Below are 18,740 nucleotides of genomic sequence, written 5' to 3'. Positions count from 1 at the left end.
CAAAGTTTACTGCTTATTTAAAGAATCCCAATGTCTTACATGAGAATTGCTATGTTAACAGCCCATCACTGTAACAATTCCACAAATTTTCCAATTCACTTAATTTCTCTTGATTGTGGCTTAGCTTTGAAAGCCAAAATTGGCATAGTTGTTTTTCCAGATGGTATGTACATTCCCYGTTTCCTACGAGTTATTTTCCCCCCATATTTTTCTGCTATTTTAATTGAAAAATGCAAATATAAAAAGGTTAACAACTGTTAGTTCACATCCATTATTTCTTCCATGGGGAAAAAAGGTTAAGACAGTCAAAGAACTTTGTAAGACTCCTCTGAAGATGTGATGTTTCTGCAAAGGATTTAATTTATTCTTTGTGTTTGCAGAAACACATCAACTGTATCCCTCATGTAGCTCTAAAACATTCAGTAACACATCATGAGGAGCACATCACTTTCCCCAGCTGGGCAAGTTACAGCAAACATTAGGAAGAGAGAGCATAGTAATTTGTTCAAAGACGCAGTAATTTGCGTAACTGAAGTCATGTCCTGCTCTTCGACTCTGGGCCACACTGCCTCCTAGCATGCCTTTTCAAAACGATAACCTCTTCTGAAGCACTCACAATATGAAAAGTTTTGTGCAAAGTAACTAAGAAATAAAGAAAATCTCAAGCAGTCGGCTCTATATCCTGTAAACAGATAACCTACCAGACAGTCATAAAGCACCTCTGACGCTGGGTAAGCATCATTTGTTTGCATTAGCTTGCCTCCCGTCAGATCTATAGAGTACAGATATTCAATACTATCTTTCATCAATACTCTCATATGTCTCAATATCTTCAGTTTAGTGGTTCAGTTTTTACAACTTGCATGTGGTCCACAACTCAAGATACTTTAGAGTCTTGTTCAGCTCAAAATATACTTTTCTCAGACTCTGTTCAAACTTCTTGTTCAAAGCAAACAGATTAAGAGACAGTACAGTCAGTATTTAGGTAGCATACTCAACAGCTCACAGCGCATCTTCAAACCAAGTAGCTGATACACCTAAACTTGTGCTGACAATGAAGAGCTTAGTAGCATAGAGAAGGGATGAAGCTGTCTCGTTCACTTCTTTGCTTAACTGGTATCTAGCACAGCAATCTGAACACTCAATCAGCCAACTGCAGTGCAATGTGCACACGTGGAAAAGGGATGGTATAGAGGCAGGAAAGAAGTCAGCTCCATAGAATCTGGGGAGTTTTTCTGATAATCCCCTAGTAATCATTTAAGAAACAAGGACCTTACAATTCCTAATTCACAATGAAATTTTTGCTGGCCAAAAGAGCCAGGAATGAATTAGCAAAAGGTCACATGATATCAAGGAAAGAAAGAACGCATGAGTGCAACAAACAAAAATCCTTCCTTTACCCTCCTGTATCAGACAGATCCTTAATATTGTATTAGTGTGTTAAAATATGACTGGAGAATTCCAGAAAATGCAGCAAAGATGGAAATTATGCTTGTGAATGTAAAATTGTTAAGTAGATCAAAATGGCCTTAATAAATAAGTCTGCATGCAAAGAATTGAGATAAAGGAGAACATTGTGCATAGGTGGCACAGGCAAGGAGAAGCATCAGCCAGAGCACAGGTTACTTTACCTTGATGGGCTTGAATTTCGGGGAGGACCTTTTCTAAGACTGCTAATGCTTTTCTATGGTAATCTGCTTGTGCTTCTAATAACTGAGAACAGAAGCCACATTTTAAAAACAAAAACAGCATTAGCTTCTGATGAGCATATAATACAATACTAGAAGGTTTAGTACATGAAATGTAATCTTTGAGAATCGAGTATCTACACACAGAAGTGCTGTAATCAAAGTGATATTGAAAAAGAATACTCACCATAACAAAGAATTTAGCGTATTCCCCTTCTTTGGACACAAAGTTATACATGTCCGCTGCTAGTTGATCCTTTGAAGAAAGAAAAAAAAGGGGAGGGAGGAATGCAAAACTGTAAATCAAATTTACAGGTTACATGCAAAGAGAGAACCAAGTACATTTACTTTGCGCGCAGTAAGTTTGAACTACTGACTCCGGCAGCACAGAAAGCCAGTAATCCACCCACTCTATACACGCTCAGTGGTAGACTCCCGATAGGCTTATGGGATGAACTAGTGGCAGCTGCACCTCTTCATTCATGGTAGGGTTGAAAGCAGAAAAGGCTAAGAACACCTAACCTATTTAGGTGCCTATATCTAACACAGAATCTATTTTCTACTACTTGCAGAGAAGGTATGTGCACTGTGAAGTTACAGTCAAGGTACATCATCTAGGTAATAGAGTGCAGTTCATTTTTGAATAGTTAGCAGCATCCTTTTAAACAGTGTCATTTGTTTTCTTTCAGGCATTTTGAATGAATTTTGCTTAACTTTGTTTATATATCAAAGAAGTTGCCCAATAAAGTTAGCAATTGGATCGTATGGCAATGTATTATTTATAGCCGATCTTTGTATGCAAAGACAAATACTACTAAAAGGTTTTTGGGGCTCAGCACAACTGTAGTAAAATGTACTATTTGACAATTGAGAAGTGAAATTGCAAATGAACTGCTCCAAGCTATAATACTCAGAATGTTCCTTGTATGTCAGCAGCTTGAAATTCATCCAGGCAGCTCTCACTTTATGGCTACTCAGCGGCCTGACACCCTGACCATCTGAGTCAAGGCTAAGACATGGTTCTCTCTAATTGTTTCAGACTAAAACAGCAAATAATGTAACATGCCTATCTTCAAAAAACAAAGTTTCTCATTAAGTTAAAGCAATTCGGACAAAATTCAGCTAGCACTAACTATACCTCCAAGACATACATTTTGCTAACAACCACTTAGTTTGCAAGTACAGTAATCAAATAGCCAGTTCCACAAGCAAGGTTTACAGAAGCAGCCATATGACGATTGCTACAGTTGCTAGCGAGAGGCATGTAAAGGACAGGACTCATTTCCTACCTTGCATTGTTCTACTTTATTTCCAGCTTCATCCATCTCTTCCTTAAGAGATTCTATTTTTGAAGGATGTACTTGAAAATTTGTTCCTGAAGTCTTGTGGGCTTGGTTATACCTGTGGAAGGAAGGCTTCAGTCATTCACTGAAACCTATAATTACAGAAGAAACTGCATTTATGGGTCCCTTCTAAAATTGGTTTCTTTTGATAAGAAACAAACCCAACAGTTTCAGAAGTTTTCCCCAACGGAACTTTGTGGAGTGTTCAAACTGCCATTTACGATATAGCTGGCATAATTCACAAATAATCAAACAACTATAAAAATCCACAAGAAATCCTGCAGCCTCTACAACCTACAACATGGGCGTTAAGATATTTTAGGATGACCAGTCCCAGCAAGTACTACATAATTTGCCATGACAGTTTAAGTCCAGTTTTGTACCCACAGTATGTTGAAGCAGAAAATAGTTTCAATCTTATTTTATTTAAAAGTTTAATGGCATCCTGATTCCATGAACCTAAGGGAAGCATAAAAAAGCCTACGCTAAGCAGTTGCAAAGAAGCTGGGTAGCCTTGATAAACCAAGCCCAGAGGGCTGCTTTCCAGTGCTGTGCAGCATAATGCTTTTCCAGATGCCAATTTTTACTTAAGCTGACAATGTACGTTAACTAAAAGAGATGAATCTTCAGCATTTTTCCAAATATACATAGGCATGAAAGAGCTCCAAGATCTTGATTCCACTTGGATCCAGAAGTCATAAGTCCTTTTCTGAATAACTCAAATGTAAGTTTGTCTTTTTTTGCAAGTATTAACAGATGTACAGCAGCATTTCAGCAGCAAATACCAGTATCGGATCAGACACCATGAGATGCCAACAAGAAGTTAACATGATTAGAGAACAACCTAGCATTAAAATTAAATTCTTACCTTGCTCTTGCCGAATCCCAGTCCAACACCAACTTTGCAAGTTGTTTCCTCTGCTTCTGAATGTTAGGGATCTCCGACTAAAACCAGAAATCAAGGCTTGTATTTATTTTTAAACTGTGTACTGTGACTACTAAATTTTGTAGATTTCAGACTCATTTTTCAGCATTAATGCATGACTACTTAAAACTGTTTTATTATTAACATTGAGATAAACCTTTTTGCTCAGTTTATACATAAATCCAAACTTATTTGTTCAGTCGGGGGAAGTGACTTACCTCTGTCAGTTGATTCAGTGGATCTAAAATTTCTTTTTCGATTTGTACTTCATGCTGAGAGAGTTCCATTGCCAGTTTATTCTCTGCTTCACCACATGTATCTAGCATTTTCCTTTAAGAATTATAGGAAGTTGTTGTAACATGAGTTATTATCGACTAAGGAAGAAAGATTCAAAAATAATTGTGGCCTGTACCCTCTGCTACCCTTTTGGAACTTTGTGTCAGATAAAGCAAGGTGTTATTTGATGGCATAAAAGCAAGATGCCTTTACGCTGTCATTGGCAAATTTAGGACAGCTGAGGAGAGTTACTAAACCTTTGTCTTAAAATGATCCTATGATAACTATTTAAATATTTTTGGTGGCTTTAAATCTTCTTCTTATACGGGCCCCAAGACTGGGGAAGTTAGAATTTATTTCAAAGCCCATTCTTCCATTTTACCAGATGCAGGAAAATTGACCAATGTAGTATTTAATTTTCTCTTAAGTACCTTTAACTCGAAAAAATCTCTTAACACCACAAAGCTAAGAAATCACATATGCAGTCTCAGGTTCCAAATTCTTGATCTGACCTTTGTTTTAAGTTTGTTCTAAAGATAAACCTTATTTACTTTAGGATTTTCATCCTTATTTAAAATTCCTGCAACAGCTCACAAATATGCAAACACAGGTTTTTAGGACATTCTCCACTGCCTCCATTAGTATGTCCATCAGCCACATGGAAACACATTTGCTCTATGAATTTAGCACAGTGATGTCAATTTGTTTCAAACGCTTCCATGAAAGTTGGAAACCTGCACTTTGCCAGGACACGGCAATTAGCATTATCTTAAGCCAGAAGCCATTAACGCAAACCTGCAGAATGCAGTATTTATATTTTAAATTTTAAAGGGAGTTAACAAGCATTTTACTAATCTACAAGAAGAGAAGACGTTTTCAAAGGCTTTTATGATAGATAATTTAGGTTCTTCATGAACAGTGGAGAGTGTCAGAATCCTCTGTAATGCAATTCAGAGCAATTTTAAAACTTGTCCAGGATCACTCAAGAAGGAATGTTTGCTCACTTTTTCTCCCTATGGATTAGGGAAGGAGCCTAGAAATATTAGTTTCACTGGGGGGAAAGCTGCCTTTTTGTAGCCAAAGTCTCTATAGCTCTGCAGACAATAAAATGGCAGACTGCGACTTATATTAAAAATAATAATAATAATAAATAAAAATAAAAAGCCAGACACTTACCCCAACAGAGTTTCATCACTTAGCTGGACAGATCCTTCTTGCATATTTTGAGCAAGAGCTGTTAGAGGAAGCTTTTTCTATGGAACAGAAAGAAAAGTGCATATTTTACTTAGTGCTACTTATTCTCTCCAGCTTTCCAAATACATCCCCTAAAATTTTCTCTTCTTCATATAGTTTCTATTATATACATATCCAATTCATTCTTTGACTTTAAGAAAATGCCAAGTCAGAAGAAGTTTCAAGCCTATTTAAGTGCACATCTTTGAATAGTAGCTCTCAAGACTCTTGTTCTCAGATACTTATAAAAAGCACTTTCTTCTCACTTAGTCTTAGCTGGAATGACTGGCTCAAAATGTAAACTGCTTTAAGTCAAAAACAGCTAAATAGCTTTCACTTGAAATTTAAGTAGCTTGTCATTCACCTCCCTGCAGAGGTTAATTCTCTGTCCCTGTATTTTCAGAAGGACTATTTTTCATTAAAAGGAGAAAGCTTGAACATTAATCATTTCTGGTTTTAACATTTCTTAAAAGCCTTTCCTGTGCTTTTCCTAAAGAAACTTAAGGGTCAGAAATCAATCACACATATAGAAACAGATGGCTTAATTTTAGCCATCAGTGCACATAGGTAATTCTAAACATAAGAAACCTGATCGAGTTCTAGAGTATCTTCTTTTCTTAGTCAGGTCTTATGAAAGCTGCAAGCACTCAGCACATTGCACAAATGAGCAAGTGTCTCGACAGCACAGAGGTACTCCAAGCTCAAGTTATTAGATCTGGATGGTGTATCACAAATAGCATTTTACCAAATAACTTGACATATGAGATGACTCTACAGAGTTTTATTTTCTTGGACAATATGAGGCATAGCGGCTGATCAGGATGCAAAAGACCAGACAGGATTCAGACTAGTCTCAGAAGACAAGCCACAGAGCAGTAGTACTTACATGTCTCTTATCAGCATCTGTACCATGTTGGCCCTGAAAACACGCAATTAATCGCTTCTGTGAAATATGACAAACAGATCTCACTGTGTCAAGGCGTCTCTCAATCTAGTTTGTGGGAGGGGGAAGAGGGGGGAAAAGAAAAACGAAACAAAAAACAGAAGTTATTTTCTTGGCCTCAGCAGAAAATCTTCCTTCTATATCACATTTGGTCTTGGCTTGCATATTTTCAAGTTCTACAGCTTACGAGGCGTTCAGACACTTAGCAAAAGTGCCTGGCAGCAAACACATTTGGAAAGAGACTTAAATTGCTTTTGTTCTCAGGGGCATGGTTATTCAGTTGGAGCTTGCAATGTCCACAAGACTAGAGAAGGGTAAAGGGAGAAAATTCTCCCCCTGCTCTTTGTCATAGCAGGAGAGAATCAGTTTGACACTTGTCATCTGGAGTCTGTGATGAACAGAACATGCAGGTATCGAAGACACTAATCCGTGGAGAAAATTCTGAAAAAACTCTAATATTCTTTCACTGTAATATTGTAAAGTAGAAGGCTAAGATACATGTGACTAGTTCCTTATGTCAGCCCAAACCTAAATATTTCAAGTCTGCTATAAGGTTTTCTTTTCTGGCTATTAAATGCAAGGAGAAAGTTCCTACATGTTCCAATATCTTCAGGGAGAAACTAATGGGATTCAAAAGGGATGAGGAAGGAAAAAAGAAATAGCAGATATCAATGCACAAACAGGAGTTCAGTTTACCATAGCATATTTGAAACATGACTTGCTATATGCAATGTGAATGTGACAGAGATATATATTAATAAACTGCTCTTTTAAAGGATTCTATGTAAGGAACTGACTATTTTATTTCAAAAAACACACCAAAAGCAAACAACTGAAAGCCTCCAAGTGCACAAGCACTGGGATAGAACTGCTTATGGCACTGAGCTTGCTATGCACAGTGCCAAAGGAATGCAGTTTATCTGCATTTTGATGACTCACCATGATTAAAAGGAGGCCCTTTGGAATGGCTTATATTTAAAAAGCAAAAAAACCTCCCCACGTAGTTTTTATCTGTAAAAATAGTCTGAACAAACTCAAGTTTTCAGTACAGCTCTAAAATCTCTTCTGTTACATTTTCAGGAGGGCAATAATTCTCCCCAGGTTTCATATCTATACATAAATACAGATCAGCTCTGACATACAGAAGTAATTTTAGTGCTAGCTAAATTATTACGCATTGCGTTAGTTCTCCTAAGTGCACACTAACTGGTTTTAAAACAGGAAGTATACAATCAGTTGGCTCTTCCACAAGCAGCAAATTGCTATGTTCTAATGAACACAGAAATACTGCAAATTCTCCTAGAACGTTATGCATCCAGACTAGAGTGACTTGTTTTTCCTCCCAAAAGGTTTATTTGGTATTTATGGATACTGCTTGCTGTGATAGAATATGGACACCCCTTTCAGTGTCCTCCTAAAGTGGCTACAGTTGGAGGGATGTAATTAGGTCCTAACAAAAGCAGCTAGTAAAAAACACAGCTAGTAAAAAAACAGAGATGCAGACTGAGAAAAGTTGTGAGGAAAACGATTGCCAACTAAGAGATGTAGAAGCAGAGAAGGAACTTGGTGAGGAACAGCACAGAATCACTTCTGTTCGACGTGGGAAGCCCATCCTGGAACACACAAGCAAACGCAGGACAGGGCTCCCTTATTTCCTGAAATTTCAGAAAAGGGAAGCAGCTGTTTTGGTAAGTTCTAGATTGGAGAAGCTCCAGAAGCCAGGCTTATTGTCTGCTGGACTTTAGGGCAGCACCTTTTAAGTCTGAAGTGATGGTAGAAAAGAATCAGTGTAGGAGGGCTGGTGAGGAGGAGGAGGACCAGTGTAGGAGGACTGAAGTCTCACTGGCTACATGAGACACTACAGGGATGAAAAGCTTTTGATGGCCATAAGAGTAACCCAAAGGCAGCTGCTCAAAAAGCTTGGTAAAAAGTATTATGGTAGATTAAGGTGCAGAGAACTGCACTGGTTTTTTTCTTACTGAGCACATAGTAACAATCTCAAAATTAAGTCCACTTTAAAAAGTCTGCATGAAGACACAGGAACAAGAAGGTACTGTTTTACGTCTAGTGTTGCAGCTGAGTTTCTGTTGTGCTAAGATGACCAACACATTCTAAACCATCCCCTATTTATGAAAACATTTACCTTTGCAAGGTCATATAGTTTAGACTTAAAATACTGAGCATAGGTTTTTATCCACAGATGAAACATGGCAACATCCAGTTAACTGAACCATCTCACAGACCCCAGTGTACCAATGCAGCGTTGTCAGCCATGCATGATGGCTTCTGTTCCCTAGAAAGGCCCTGGAGCGGATATATTCCTGACAGCCTTTTTCCAGAGGGTCTGAATGCCAAACACAAGGGGCATGAGTTTGACAGGAGAAACACTACTCCAAAACTTCATGGTAACATACTTTTTCCCCCAATCGACTCTTTAGCTCAAAGACATCAGGAAAACCATGAAGGACATTAATCTCCATTAAGCTATCTTTAAACTGAAAATGTGACCTAGAGGCCAAACTGTCTGTACCCACAGGATGTCTTCAGTGCACAAAACATTATACAACTAGTTTATTATACACTATAAGCGCATTCCAGAACCTGGGTTTATTGTAGATGCCTTTCCAGTACTGCTGAAGTATATTCCTCCTCTTTAGACAGGAACACACTTACCAGAGATACTTGAAATGGAATATTACGCTTCACAAAACAGAAAAAGCTACTGCAATCCTATGTCAAAGCTCAAGCTAAACATAGAAAGGAACACTGTTGAAAACATGTTTATAAAATGAACAGTACCAAGCTTTTAAGCAATTTAGTTAGATAAGAACTTCCCTCCCCTCCACAAGCCCCCAAGAACAAACAAACAAGTGAGTAAATTCTTCCATTTGGGTGTAGCCAGGCTGTTCTGTGCCTGGGAAAGCCTTGCTTGCAAAATTTTTTTGGCAACAAGCAGCAGAGCTTTTGGCTTTCACTTCTTGTTACTATTCTGCAGCTAAGCAAGAAAACATATGGGCCCTTAAAGGCTATCAAGGTGTTTTAACATCCTTCATGCCACTTAACCGTAAGCTCCTCTTTAGAAATTAGCAATCACACTGCCAAATTGTTAGAATATGTGTCAAGTAAAGCCGCTCCCTGGACAGAAGGCTAAACTGTTTCTATTCTGCTCATTTAACTATTATTCAAGATCATCTCATGTATTCTCACTAAAACCAAGTTTTAAGCCTGGTACATTCTCTCCCCCTTCTACTTCAATCTGATCAGCTGGAGAAAATTGTAATAAAAGTAGCTGCCTCCATTTTTTCATATTTGGTCTCCATATTTCACAGCCAGGTCTCAAACTTAAGCATACTAAGATGCTTCGCAACCAATTTGAAATAACCATTACATTTGAAGTTCCACGGACGAGCCAGTGTATCTGACTCTCCTTGCCAACTTACATTCTGCCATCAAAATAACCAGAGGAAGAAACCAGTATAGAAGAATAAGTTTGTAATCAAATTTGTTTCATGTGATCAGTCAACCTAGTTAATCTAATAGTTGCAACTAATATTCCACTGCAAATGTAATCTTTGATTAGATGGTATATTTTTAAAAATACATAATAAATTTGAGAATAATTACTGTAAACTAAACAAGAAGCATTATGTGTATTCAGAAAAATTACAGACTTTTAGAAGAAATTATGACAGTATCTATTTGCAAGCAATTGGCACATTCTCTGCCGCTTCTCTTAAGGCTGAAGTAAGTTGAGCTCTTCCTAAAGAAGAATAATGAAATAAGACAGACACCAGCTGTGCCTAACCAAAACTTCTTCCCAACTCAATCTGCCAGAAAGACTGGCAAGTTGTTAGTGCTAATGGTTCTTAAGTTTAACAAGCTAGATCAGTTAATTAAAAGCAAAAAGCTTTATCCTACACTTTAACAAGCCATACCACAGGATTTTAGAAATAGAAGTACTTTAGCTTTTCAAACTATATCATAGTTTTTCCCGCATGCAGAGAAGTCAGAGCCAAAGATATTTTTGTTTTCATCCCTATTGAGGGCAATTGTTTTCCCCGCAATAGGTACTCCACAAAACTCAGAAGGCTCAAACTTTTTAAAGAACATTTAAAAAATACATATTAACTGAGTTACAATACCTGCAACAGATCTTCACTCAGTACCTCAGTTTTCTCTGCCCTAAAGGGGGATTAAAAAAAAAAAAAAAAAAGTCAAACTAACGAACATGTTCAAGGTCAAAGATTGCAACAATGGTCACAGTGGGATTATAATAAATTGAACATTTTTTAATAAAAGTACCACAGCAATCAACACCATGTTCACAGTGGGGTACACAGCACTGGTTCCTGGCCACTGCCAAGGAATAAACCCCTCGCTCGTGCAGCACACGGAGGCAGGGAGAGCTGCACAGACCGAGAGTTCCCCAACGCTCATCCACCGCACCGAGCTCGTCACAGGCTCAAGAGGTATTTCAGACTGCGCGCAGCTTGATAAAAACCAGCGGGAATCCTGAATAACATCGCCTGAATAAAAACATGCATTAAAGTAATCTGAATTCAACTCCACGCTGTTAATCAAGTAACATAATCAACACATCTGAACGTAAAGGAATATAAATTATGAGAAAAGCAGGACAGCCAAATTTACCCTTCTGTATTTCACCACTGCAGAGCTTTGTGAATCAGCAACAGTCAGTGGAAAAGGCAGCCCTACCACCTTCCCATGATCTTCCTTGGGCACATCCTTCATCAGGAGTCTCCTCTTACCTGATATTGCTGATTTTCCTAGATCTTTTCTATTGATTTAGCATTATTATTAATAAAGATCATCAGAAATTAATAATATTCCAGATAAAGGTCTACTCTCAATAGAAAAAAATACCTGAATGCTTACACATACTCCCAGCCAAAATATTAACAATTGTTACATATATACCCAAGCCTTTAAGCTGTTCCACATCTTTTTCCAATCCCAGTTTATACATACACTTTGAATTGTTTAATGTTGAACCAGATTTGTTTAGTATTGATTCTCATTTCCTGTTATACTGCTTTCTCCTATCTTTCTCTAGCTTGTAGATCTAGCAAAAATAAGTTTATTTCATCCCTGATCTTTTATACATGGCTGTTCACTTTTACTACATGTGTATTGCTATATATAGCTTTGAAGGACACCAATATTCAAGTTTCCTATTCTGAAAAGGTGACTCCCTCTCTGTCATGGTTTCTTATCCAATACATTGACTTCCCTCTGATCCTAAAGTCTGTTTAATAAGCTACTGGAAGGCTGGTCACATGCAAAAAGTTCATTTTATTGATGTACTTCATCGGTTGAATACACAGAATGCCTCTAAAGATAAGATTCATCCTTTTTTTCTTTTTTTTCCTTTTTTCTTTTCTTTTTTTTTTTTTAAAAAGATATTTGACTTCAATTTCGTGGCACATCACCTGCTTGGACAATGAGTGATCCATAAAGTGCTTAATAATTAAATACTGAAACACAGTAATGCTCAAAACCCCAACAAGAGTAAGACAAAAGCCACTTAGATATTTTGATAGCAACATAAAGCGCAAGAATAACAATATTTATTTTAGGAAAATCTCATACAAGATTAATAAACTTCTCTTCCACAAACACAGAACAGAAGGACCATGCCCGATCAAAACTACGTCCTGTTAGAAAGCAATTATTTGAGGTTTTTGGACTTTTCAGTTTAGCATACACGCAAAATCCCACTGGAGATTACACAGAACCACAGGGTAAGAATACTCTAGCTATAGCAGCACATCTTAAAACAGATTTTAAGTGTGTTGATTTTAAATACAAACCGACCTTAAATAGCAACTACTTACATCAGCTAACTGATTTGATGCAAGCATACAGAGATACTAAATGTTTCAGTGGGAACAAAGTGCTGTGCCTGATGTTTGCTTTACAAATAAGAAAGTTCTGAAGCAGCTGATTTTTTCTGTCCTTTAACAGACTCCCTAAGAGATGAGCCATCTCTATTGCCAAAACTGAATTTGACACTGCACACATCTTTCAAGAAAAAGGCTCGATGAAGTAGGCTGGATTTATCACTGCTAACACTGTTCTCTTCTCAGTCCTGTTTTCCACAGGCAAACAGATGCTTTTCATTATCAGCTTTCATTAAGTTAGACTTTTATCTACTGTTAAAAAATGTGTACGCCACCAACTCTGTAAGATGTCAGCAAGTGGCACACCATTTTAGTTTTGTACCTAACCTAGACTTATCTTAGACTGACTTGGTATTTAAGATAAGCAGCTTGGTAAAAGATGGCTCAATGCATGTAAAAAGGCATCAGTTGCAGCCTATCTTCAAACACGTATCAGGCAGAACCCTGTCCTGGCCGAGACGGCACAGGATCCAGTGCTAGGACCGACAGAAGCTCAGGGAGTTCCCCACCGAAAAGGAAGCGGGCCGACCGGCTGCGTTTGCCTGCCACGCACTTGCTGACCAATGCATTTCAGGGTATCTCTTGCAAAAACGCAAGCTTCTTACACCAGCAAATGCAACCATGTATAAATAAGATAAGTATTAGAAGCGTTCTAGTTTTGATATTTAAGAATAATTAACATTTACTTCCAACAGCGTTAAGAATTTCTAGCTAAAAACATCCACACGCTTAACGAAAGATTAGCACGGCAGTTTAGGAGAGGCCCTTAGCCGGCCTGCTAGCAGGAAGCCGGGGACTGCTTTTACCCATCATATTGGGAGAAGCGGGACAGAGTCCCCAAGCCAAGACTGCTCTGCAGACAGACACTGATGACTGCGCGAGTTTTGGAAGCGCGGGGAGGGAAGACCTCGCCCTTCCTGCAGGCCCACATTCCACCTTTAATGAGGAAGCCGAGAGCGAGCCACTGAACAACGTCGCTTTGCAGTGACCACAGCCATGAAGCAGAAAACGCAACCTGGGGACAGCAGCACATCCTGTATCTCGCTACCGAGCTGTCGCAGGGGAAGACGTGACCAATGGTCTCTGTAGCTCCCTCTGAACATCAGGTACTACTAGCTTCAGCTTAAATTTAGCATCCAACAGCAGCCGCATGGGACAGGAAGTTCTTCTGTCAGCTAATCTGAGAATTAGCAATTTCTATACAAAATAACTGAATGTTGAAAGAGGAAAACAGCAATCTCTGAAGTACTGGACTACTCAACTTTCACCTATCATCGTGCACAAGAATGCAATTTATCTTAAACTGAAACATTAAAAATGAGTTTAAAACAGATGCAAATATAAGATGAGGACTGCAAGTTGCTTACACTGTTCATATGGATAAATTTATTTTTGAAGTATTCTACTTCAGTACTTTATTTTCAAGTGCCAAGAGTCATCATAAATAGTCTGAAATAAGTTTATGCTGCCTTAGATGCAGTCGCCTAGAAAGGAAATTAGAGTGCATGCTTTTTATATCAGGACTACCAGGCTTACAGATATACACACATATATAAGACTATACACCTGTAGTACATACCCAAACAGTGGGGATCAGACAGCTTTCGGGGAATGAAACACTAGCACGCTCACGGCAAAGCCTGTGCGGCTTGCCTGGAGCACGAGGCCTGTCCGTCCTCCGCTTCAAGAGGCTCCACTGAAGTTGCTGGAAGCTTTTATCTAACTGGAATCACTGCTTTTTACAGCTCGTCTGTCGATGTGTTGAGAGAACAACATGTAAAACAAATTCTTCCCCATAAACACTGAAGACGGCAGCAGGGGACTGTTAATTCATCTCGAGCCAAAGCAAAGATGCCTTCTTCCTCCCTCTGTTCTTTCGCGCTGTATCTGCCATTCGCCCGATCAAGTAAACTGATTCGGCACGTAGCACAGCAAAACCCCAGAGCAGAGCGCGCTGCATTAGCTTACGGCGTGACCTGCCGAGCACTCCGGTGAGCGCAGGGAGCCRGGCAGGCGAGACGTCCCTGTGCCAGCAGGCCCCGCTCAGCCGTACCGTGAAACCGTGCCCTCAGCAGAAGTCCTGCCTTTGGAAACGACGTGTGTGGCTATTCCAGGCTTTTAAGCAAGCCTCCTGATCACCCCACTACCTGTTTTGTTTCACTTCATGAATCAGGCTTGAGAAACAAGCTAGACACCTTTGGGATGAAACTAGAAGAAATGCCCCAAGCACCGAAGGGCAGCCAGCTCACGGGACCAAGCTACGGCTAGTCCAAGCAACGCGCTTCATACGCGTGCGGACATGAACTCCTCCACGACTGTTCTGCTCTAGAGATCTTGCTCTGCTGCGCGGGCTGGGCCCACGTTAGCGCCCAGACATGGTCTGAAAACCTGCCTGCTAGCTCAGCCGCCCAGGGCGGGCAGCTCCGAAGCGCGAGGGCGGGCGTATGAAGACCACCCCTGCTCAGCGTTAGCGGCAGAACAGCATTCGCAACTACCAGGCAGAACAGCGGACTTCCTCAAGCAGTGGAGTTTTAAATCTAAACTTAAGGGAGTTTATATATATTCAAAATATATGAATAACAGCACGTTTTTACTGTTGGGTCCTATCTTATCTAGTAGACAGCATGAAGTGATGAAGAAACAGTGTCTTCTGCAATTAAGAACCATTTAAGAACTGAATGATTTAGTTGCAGGCAATGTTCCCAGATGCTTTATAAAATTATTATGGACAAAGAGAAACCTAGCAGTTTTAATAGCTAGCCTTCGGTTTGAAAACCCTAAGCTGTAAACTTCTCCACAGTACATTATGAACACAGACAACCTCAGACTAAGATCATGATTTCCGAACGACAGCAGCTACGGCTGTCCCACATTCCCAGTAGTTAAACTGAACGCAGTCAAAACAGTTAACTCTCAATTGCAAAACTGTGTTCCTCCAAACCATTACTAATTGAAAAAGCATGCTCCGCTTCCCTCGCCCCTCCCCGCGTGCGAGGAGGCTCCAGCCATTCCCGGTTCGGCACTGGCGCTGCCCTGCGCGCTTCCGGAGCCCGGGACCCCGGGCGGCAGCAGGGAGACGCAGCCCCGCTCGGCTCAGGAAGTTCCCCAGCACATGCAGCAGCAAAGGTAGCGGTTACGTAAGACCGAGCAAAGACCACAGGATGATCAGCAGCCTGGGGAACGCAGGGCCTCGGCGTACGAGATTCTTTGCAAGCATTACATGTTACCGCAGCAGAAATACCCAGGCTCTTCAGCTGTTCACATGCTTTAAATATAAAATAGCTGCAAGCCTGGCAGCAGTCCACTGAAAGCAGTAAGAGAGCTGGTCCTCTGGGAACGGAAGGACTGTGAGAACTGAAGGTAAAGTTTTACGCTACACCACTTGGCAAGATACCTCTTAATACCTGTTATGGCAAGATCTTTCTACAAATCAGCTGGTACAAAGATTACAAGTCTTTTGGTTGAAGTGCAGCAATGCACTCTAAAAGACTGGTTCTAAAAACAAAACTAAAAGCAATCACTCGTTACAGCTATAACCACCACCTTAACCAATGATGAGGGTAAAACAGTACAGATACCAAATTCCATAAAAATACTGCTCGAACTTTTCCACAACAAGCAAGCACGTTTTGCACCAGCACGAGCATCTGAAGCGCACAGCTTGATGAGCCCTTTTCAATGGCTGCATCCATGAAAGCAGCTCTTCGTCCCTTCCCTGTCCCTCTCTCCCACTGCTCACAGCTCAGAAAACTGATCTGACTGAAAATAATCTGGCAAAAACAGTTCCTTTTCAGCCAAATCAGCTCCCCAGACTTGCTCTTCACACAAATAACTTTGCTGACGCAGTTCTGCGGGGGGAACAGGTAGCAAAGCACAGCTTTAAGCTCTCTGAACACAGCTCAACCGATGAGTGTCAAATCCTTCACATATTGTTCAAGGACAGCCAAAAAACTCAGCGAGGACAGCTTTTCACTTTCTGATTCTGTAACACAGAAATTAAAGAAACTCAGCTGACAAACTGAATTCCAGAGATAAAATTTTCTACCTTTCAAGGGGACAAAAACTATATAAGCACGTGTAAGACAAAGATCTGTTAAATCAGAGCTGGGGGGTTAAAAAGTGAAGCTTCAGCGAAGCTGTATTTGAGCTCGCTGGCTTCACAGCAACCTGCCCACCGTCACAGCACCGTCACCGACCACGGGGACCATCTCCAAAGTAGGTCGCAAGCTAGGGAACAAGTGGAAATTTACCACCGGAGCGAGGCAGAAACGAGAGCAATCCTGACACCAAGGGCCAGGAAGACTTGGACAGTCACAGAAGAACAAGTGACTCAGTTCAAATGTCAAAGTGGAAACAGAAACCCTGACTCATGTGCCGTGGACGGCGCACGAGGGAGGGGTAATAGGTGATGCTGAGGGGCGTGGGGCCGGTTTCATGGTGGAACAAGCCTGCGCTCTTAAATCCTCAAAAAATTACAGCAGAGGCTACGAGTTATCCACCCAAAACATGAGACAAAAAAAATCAAGTGACTCTTAAAGCTAGTTTTCCCTGCTGTTTGATTTTCCTTAAACGAACTATTTGTTTGTTACTAGGAGTAACCAGATTAGCATTTGCTGGCGAGTTAACGTTTCACAGCACCTTCGCAGAGAGCTGAACTAACAGCACATCCTGCCTGCTTTCCACAGTACAATAGACACCATTTGCTGCCAGGAAAAATGAAAGAATCAGCAGCTCTGTTCCAAAACAAAAAATCCAGAATTAGATGACAGTTTCCCTTCTAAAAGATTTGCTTTTTTAACGTTCACTAAGAAAGACTTTATAGAAAATACAACTTAGATTATAGATGTTTCAAGACTACCAGATTATTTTTCCCCATTCAACACTGCTAAATTCCAGGAACAGACTTCCTTTAAGTGGTATGAACCATACATTTTCTAATCCAATTTTATGGAGCCTAATTATCAAACATGTCAAATCATTTTAAAATTAAAAAGAAATCTGGACCAGGGAAGAGAGCTGAAACAGCCAGAAAAGACCAAACTCAGTGATTCCTTTTCAAGAAGGTTGCAGAAAAATAGCACCAATACTCGGGAACACTCACTCCTAAATGCCACTCACTATATAGTTAATAAAATGATTGCTACAATTCATATCCAAAATTGAAATACATCATTGTTTATGGCAGTATTTTGCTTCATTTTTATCCATTTTTGATGATTGTCCTTTAAAAAAAAATCAAGGTGATCCAGGAACTCTGTTTTCCAAATTAGGAAGAACATGACAAGATAAAGTCTCCCCAGTAGCCATTCGTATTTACCTGAATGCTGGTTACCTAAACTTGATTTTAAAACAATTTAAAGGTTGTAACATACAAACTTCCCATTCCCCGTATTTTCATAAGAACATATAGCTGTCCAATTTCCATTAATACACCAGCAAATAGTGCACTTCCCTACTTTGCAAGAAGTCAATTGACTTGGTTAGGACTTCTGAATTTGAAGTTAATCTGTAGACCTACCACCAACCAACCTTATCTGCTGCTACTTCCCAATATGCAGCAAACAGGAACCCCTCACTTTCCTATTCAGAGACAGACAAAACAAGGCAGAATGGAGCCGTAAACTCTACAAGGCACTGAAAGACAGACATGCACTTCACAAAGCATTTGCTGCTGAACATATTTACTTTTTGCACTTCCCTAGGCTTAACACAAGATAAGATCTTTAACAAAAGTGGGCTGGAGAATCTGTGGGACTGGAAAAATAAATTCTACAATTGTGGCCTTTGTAGATACATATATTAAAGGTCACTTTTCAAAACCATTTTATTACAAAGGATTTATTTTGCTTCTTTTGGCAGCCTGTGCCAATATTCAGCTTTCTGGATGTAAGATATACTGTAGGAGTTTGGTTCCACTTACATAGCATTTTGAAGACAAGCCAGAGCAGAAATGTATTTGGCCAAGTATATCTCACCACAGTAACCAAATTATGTTATACAACTCCAGAATTAATCCCTTTTGAGTCCCCACCATGAGAAAAACAGCACTCATACTAAAAGTAAGGCAAGATTACCTTTGGTGCAGTTCGATTTTTTTCCAAAAGATACTAGCATGACCCAAAGTAAATATAAATACTCTGCAATTTATTTTTAAATATCACTTTAAAAATCACTTCTGAATGCTGACAGTCACTATCTTTCATCTCTGCAGTCTAAGCTGGCCACTCACCGAGAAAGAACTGTACGTTGAACCCTGCTTGAAATTAATTGCTACCTGTCTGTATGTTTTGGAGTCAAATGTCTGTGATTCTGCATTGCAAGATTTTAAAACAAAGTGTGAACTCCTAAACTGGCCATTAAAACACTTAAAGCAAGGGTGTCTATACATTTTTCAATATCAAAGAAGGCTTA

The 18,740-nt window shown here is 39.7% G+C and overlaps 1 protein-coding gene across 6 annotated transcripts in view; it reads right to left on the bottom strand.

The window, feature by feature from the left end:
• The window catches only part of ARHGAP17 (Rho GTPase activating protein 17), a 51,200-nt gene that overhangs the window by 15,437 nt on the left and 17,023 nt on the right, over positions 1-18,740 (bottom strand). For all 6 annotated transcript variants that reach the window (XM_026085246.1, XM_026085229.1, XM_026085270.1 and 3 more), the window contains exons 2-9: positions 10,551-10,590; positions 6,352-6,456; positions 5,409-5,485; positions 4,175-4,286; positions 3,900-3,976; positions 2,978-3,089; positions 1,876-1,944; positions 1,632-1,713 (exon numbers count right to left, since the gene is read on the bottom strand). In XM_026085246.1, the coding sequence (XP_025941031.1) occupies positions 1,632-1,713; positions 1,876-1,944; positions 2,978-3,089; positions 3,900-3,976; positions 4,175-4,286; positions 5,409-5,485; positions 6,352-6,456; positions 10,551-10,590 (674 nt within the window). The remainder of the gene's footprint in view (positions 1-1,631; positions 1,714-1,875; positions 1,945-2,977; positions 3,090-3,899; positions 3,977-4,174; positions 4,287-5,408; positions 5,486-6,351; positions 6,457-10,550; positions 10,591-18,740) is intronic.

This window comes from Apteryx rowi, unplaced genomic scaffold (assembly GCF_003343035.1).
Source record: "Apteryx rowi isolate R43461 unplaced genomic scaffold, aptRow1 scaffold_119, whole genome shotgun sequence".
In the NCBI taxonomy this organism is placed as follows: domain Eukaryota; kingdom Metazoa; phylum Chordata; class Aves; order Apterygiformes; family Apterygidae; genus Apteryx; species Apteryx rowi.
The sequence above is the reverse complement of the archived record's forward strand: the minus strand, read 5'-3'. Positions and strand labels throughout refer to the sequence as shown.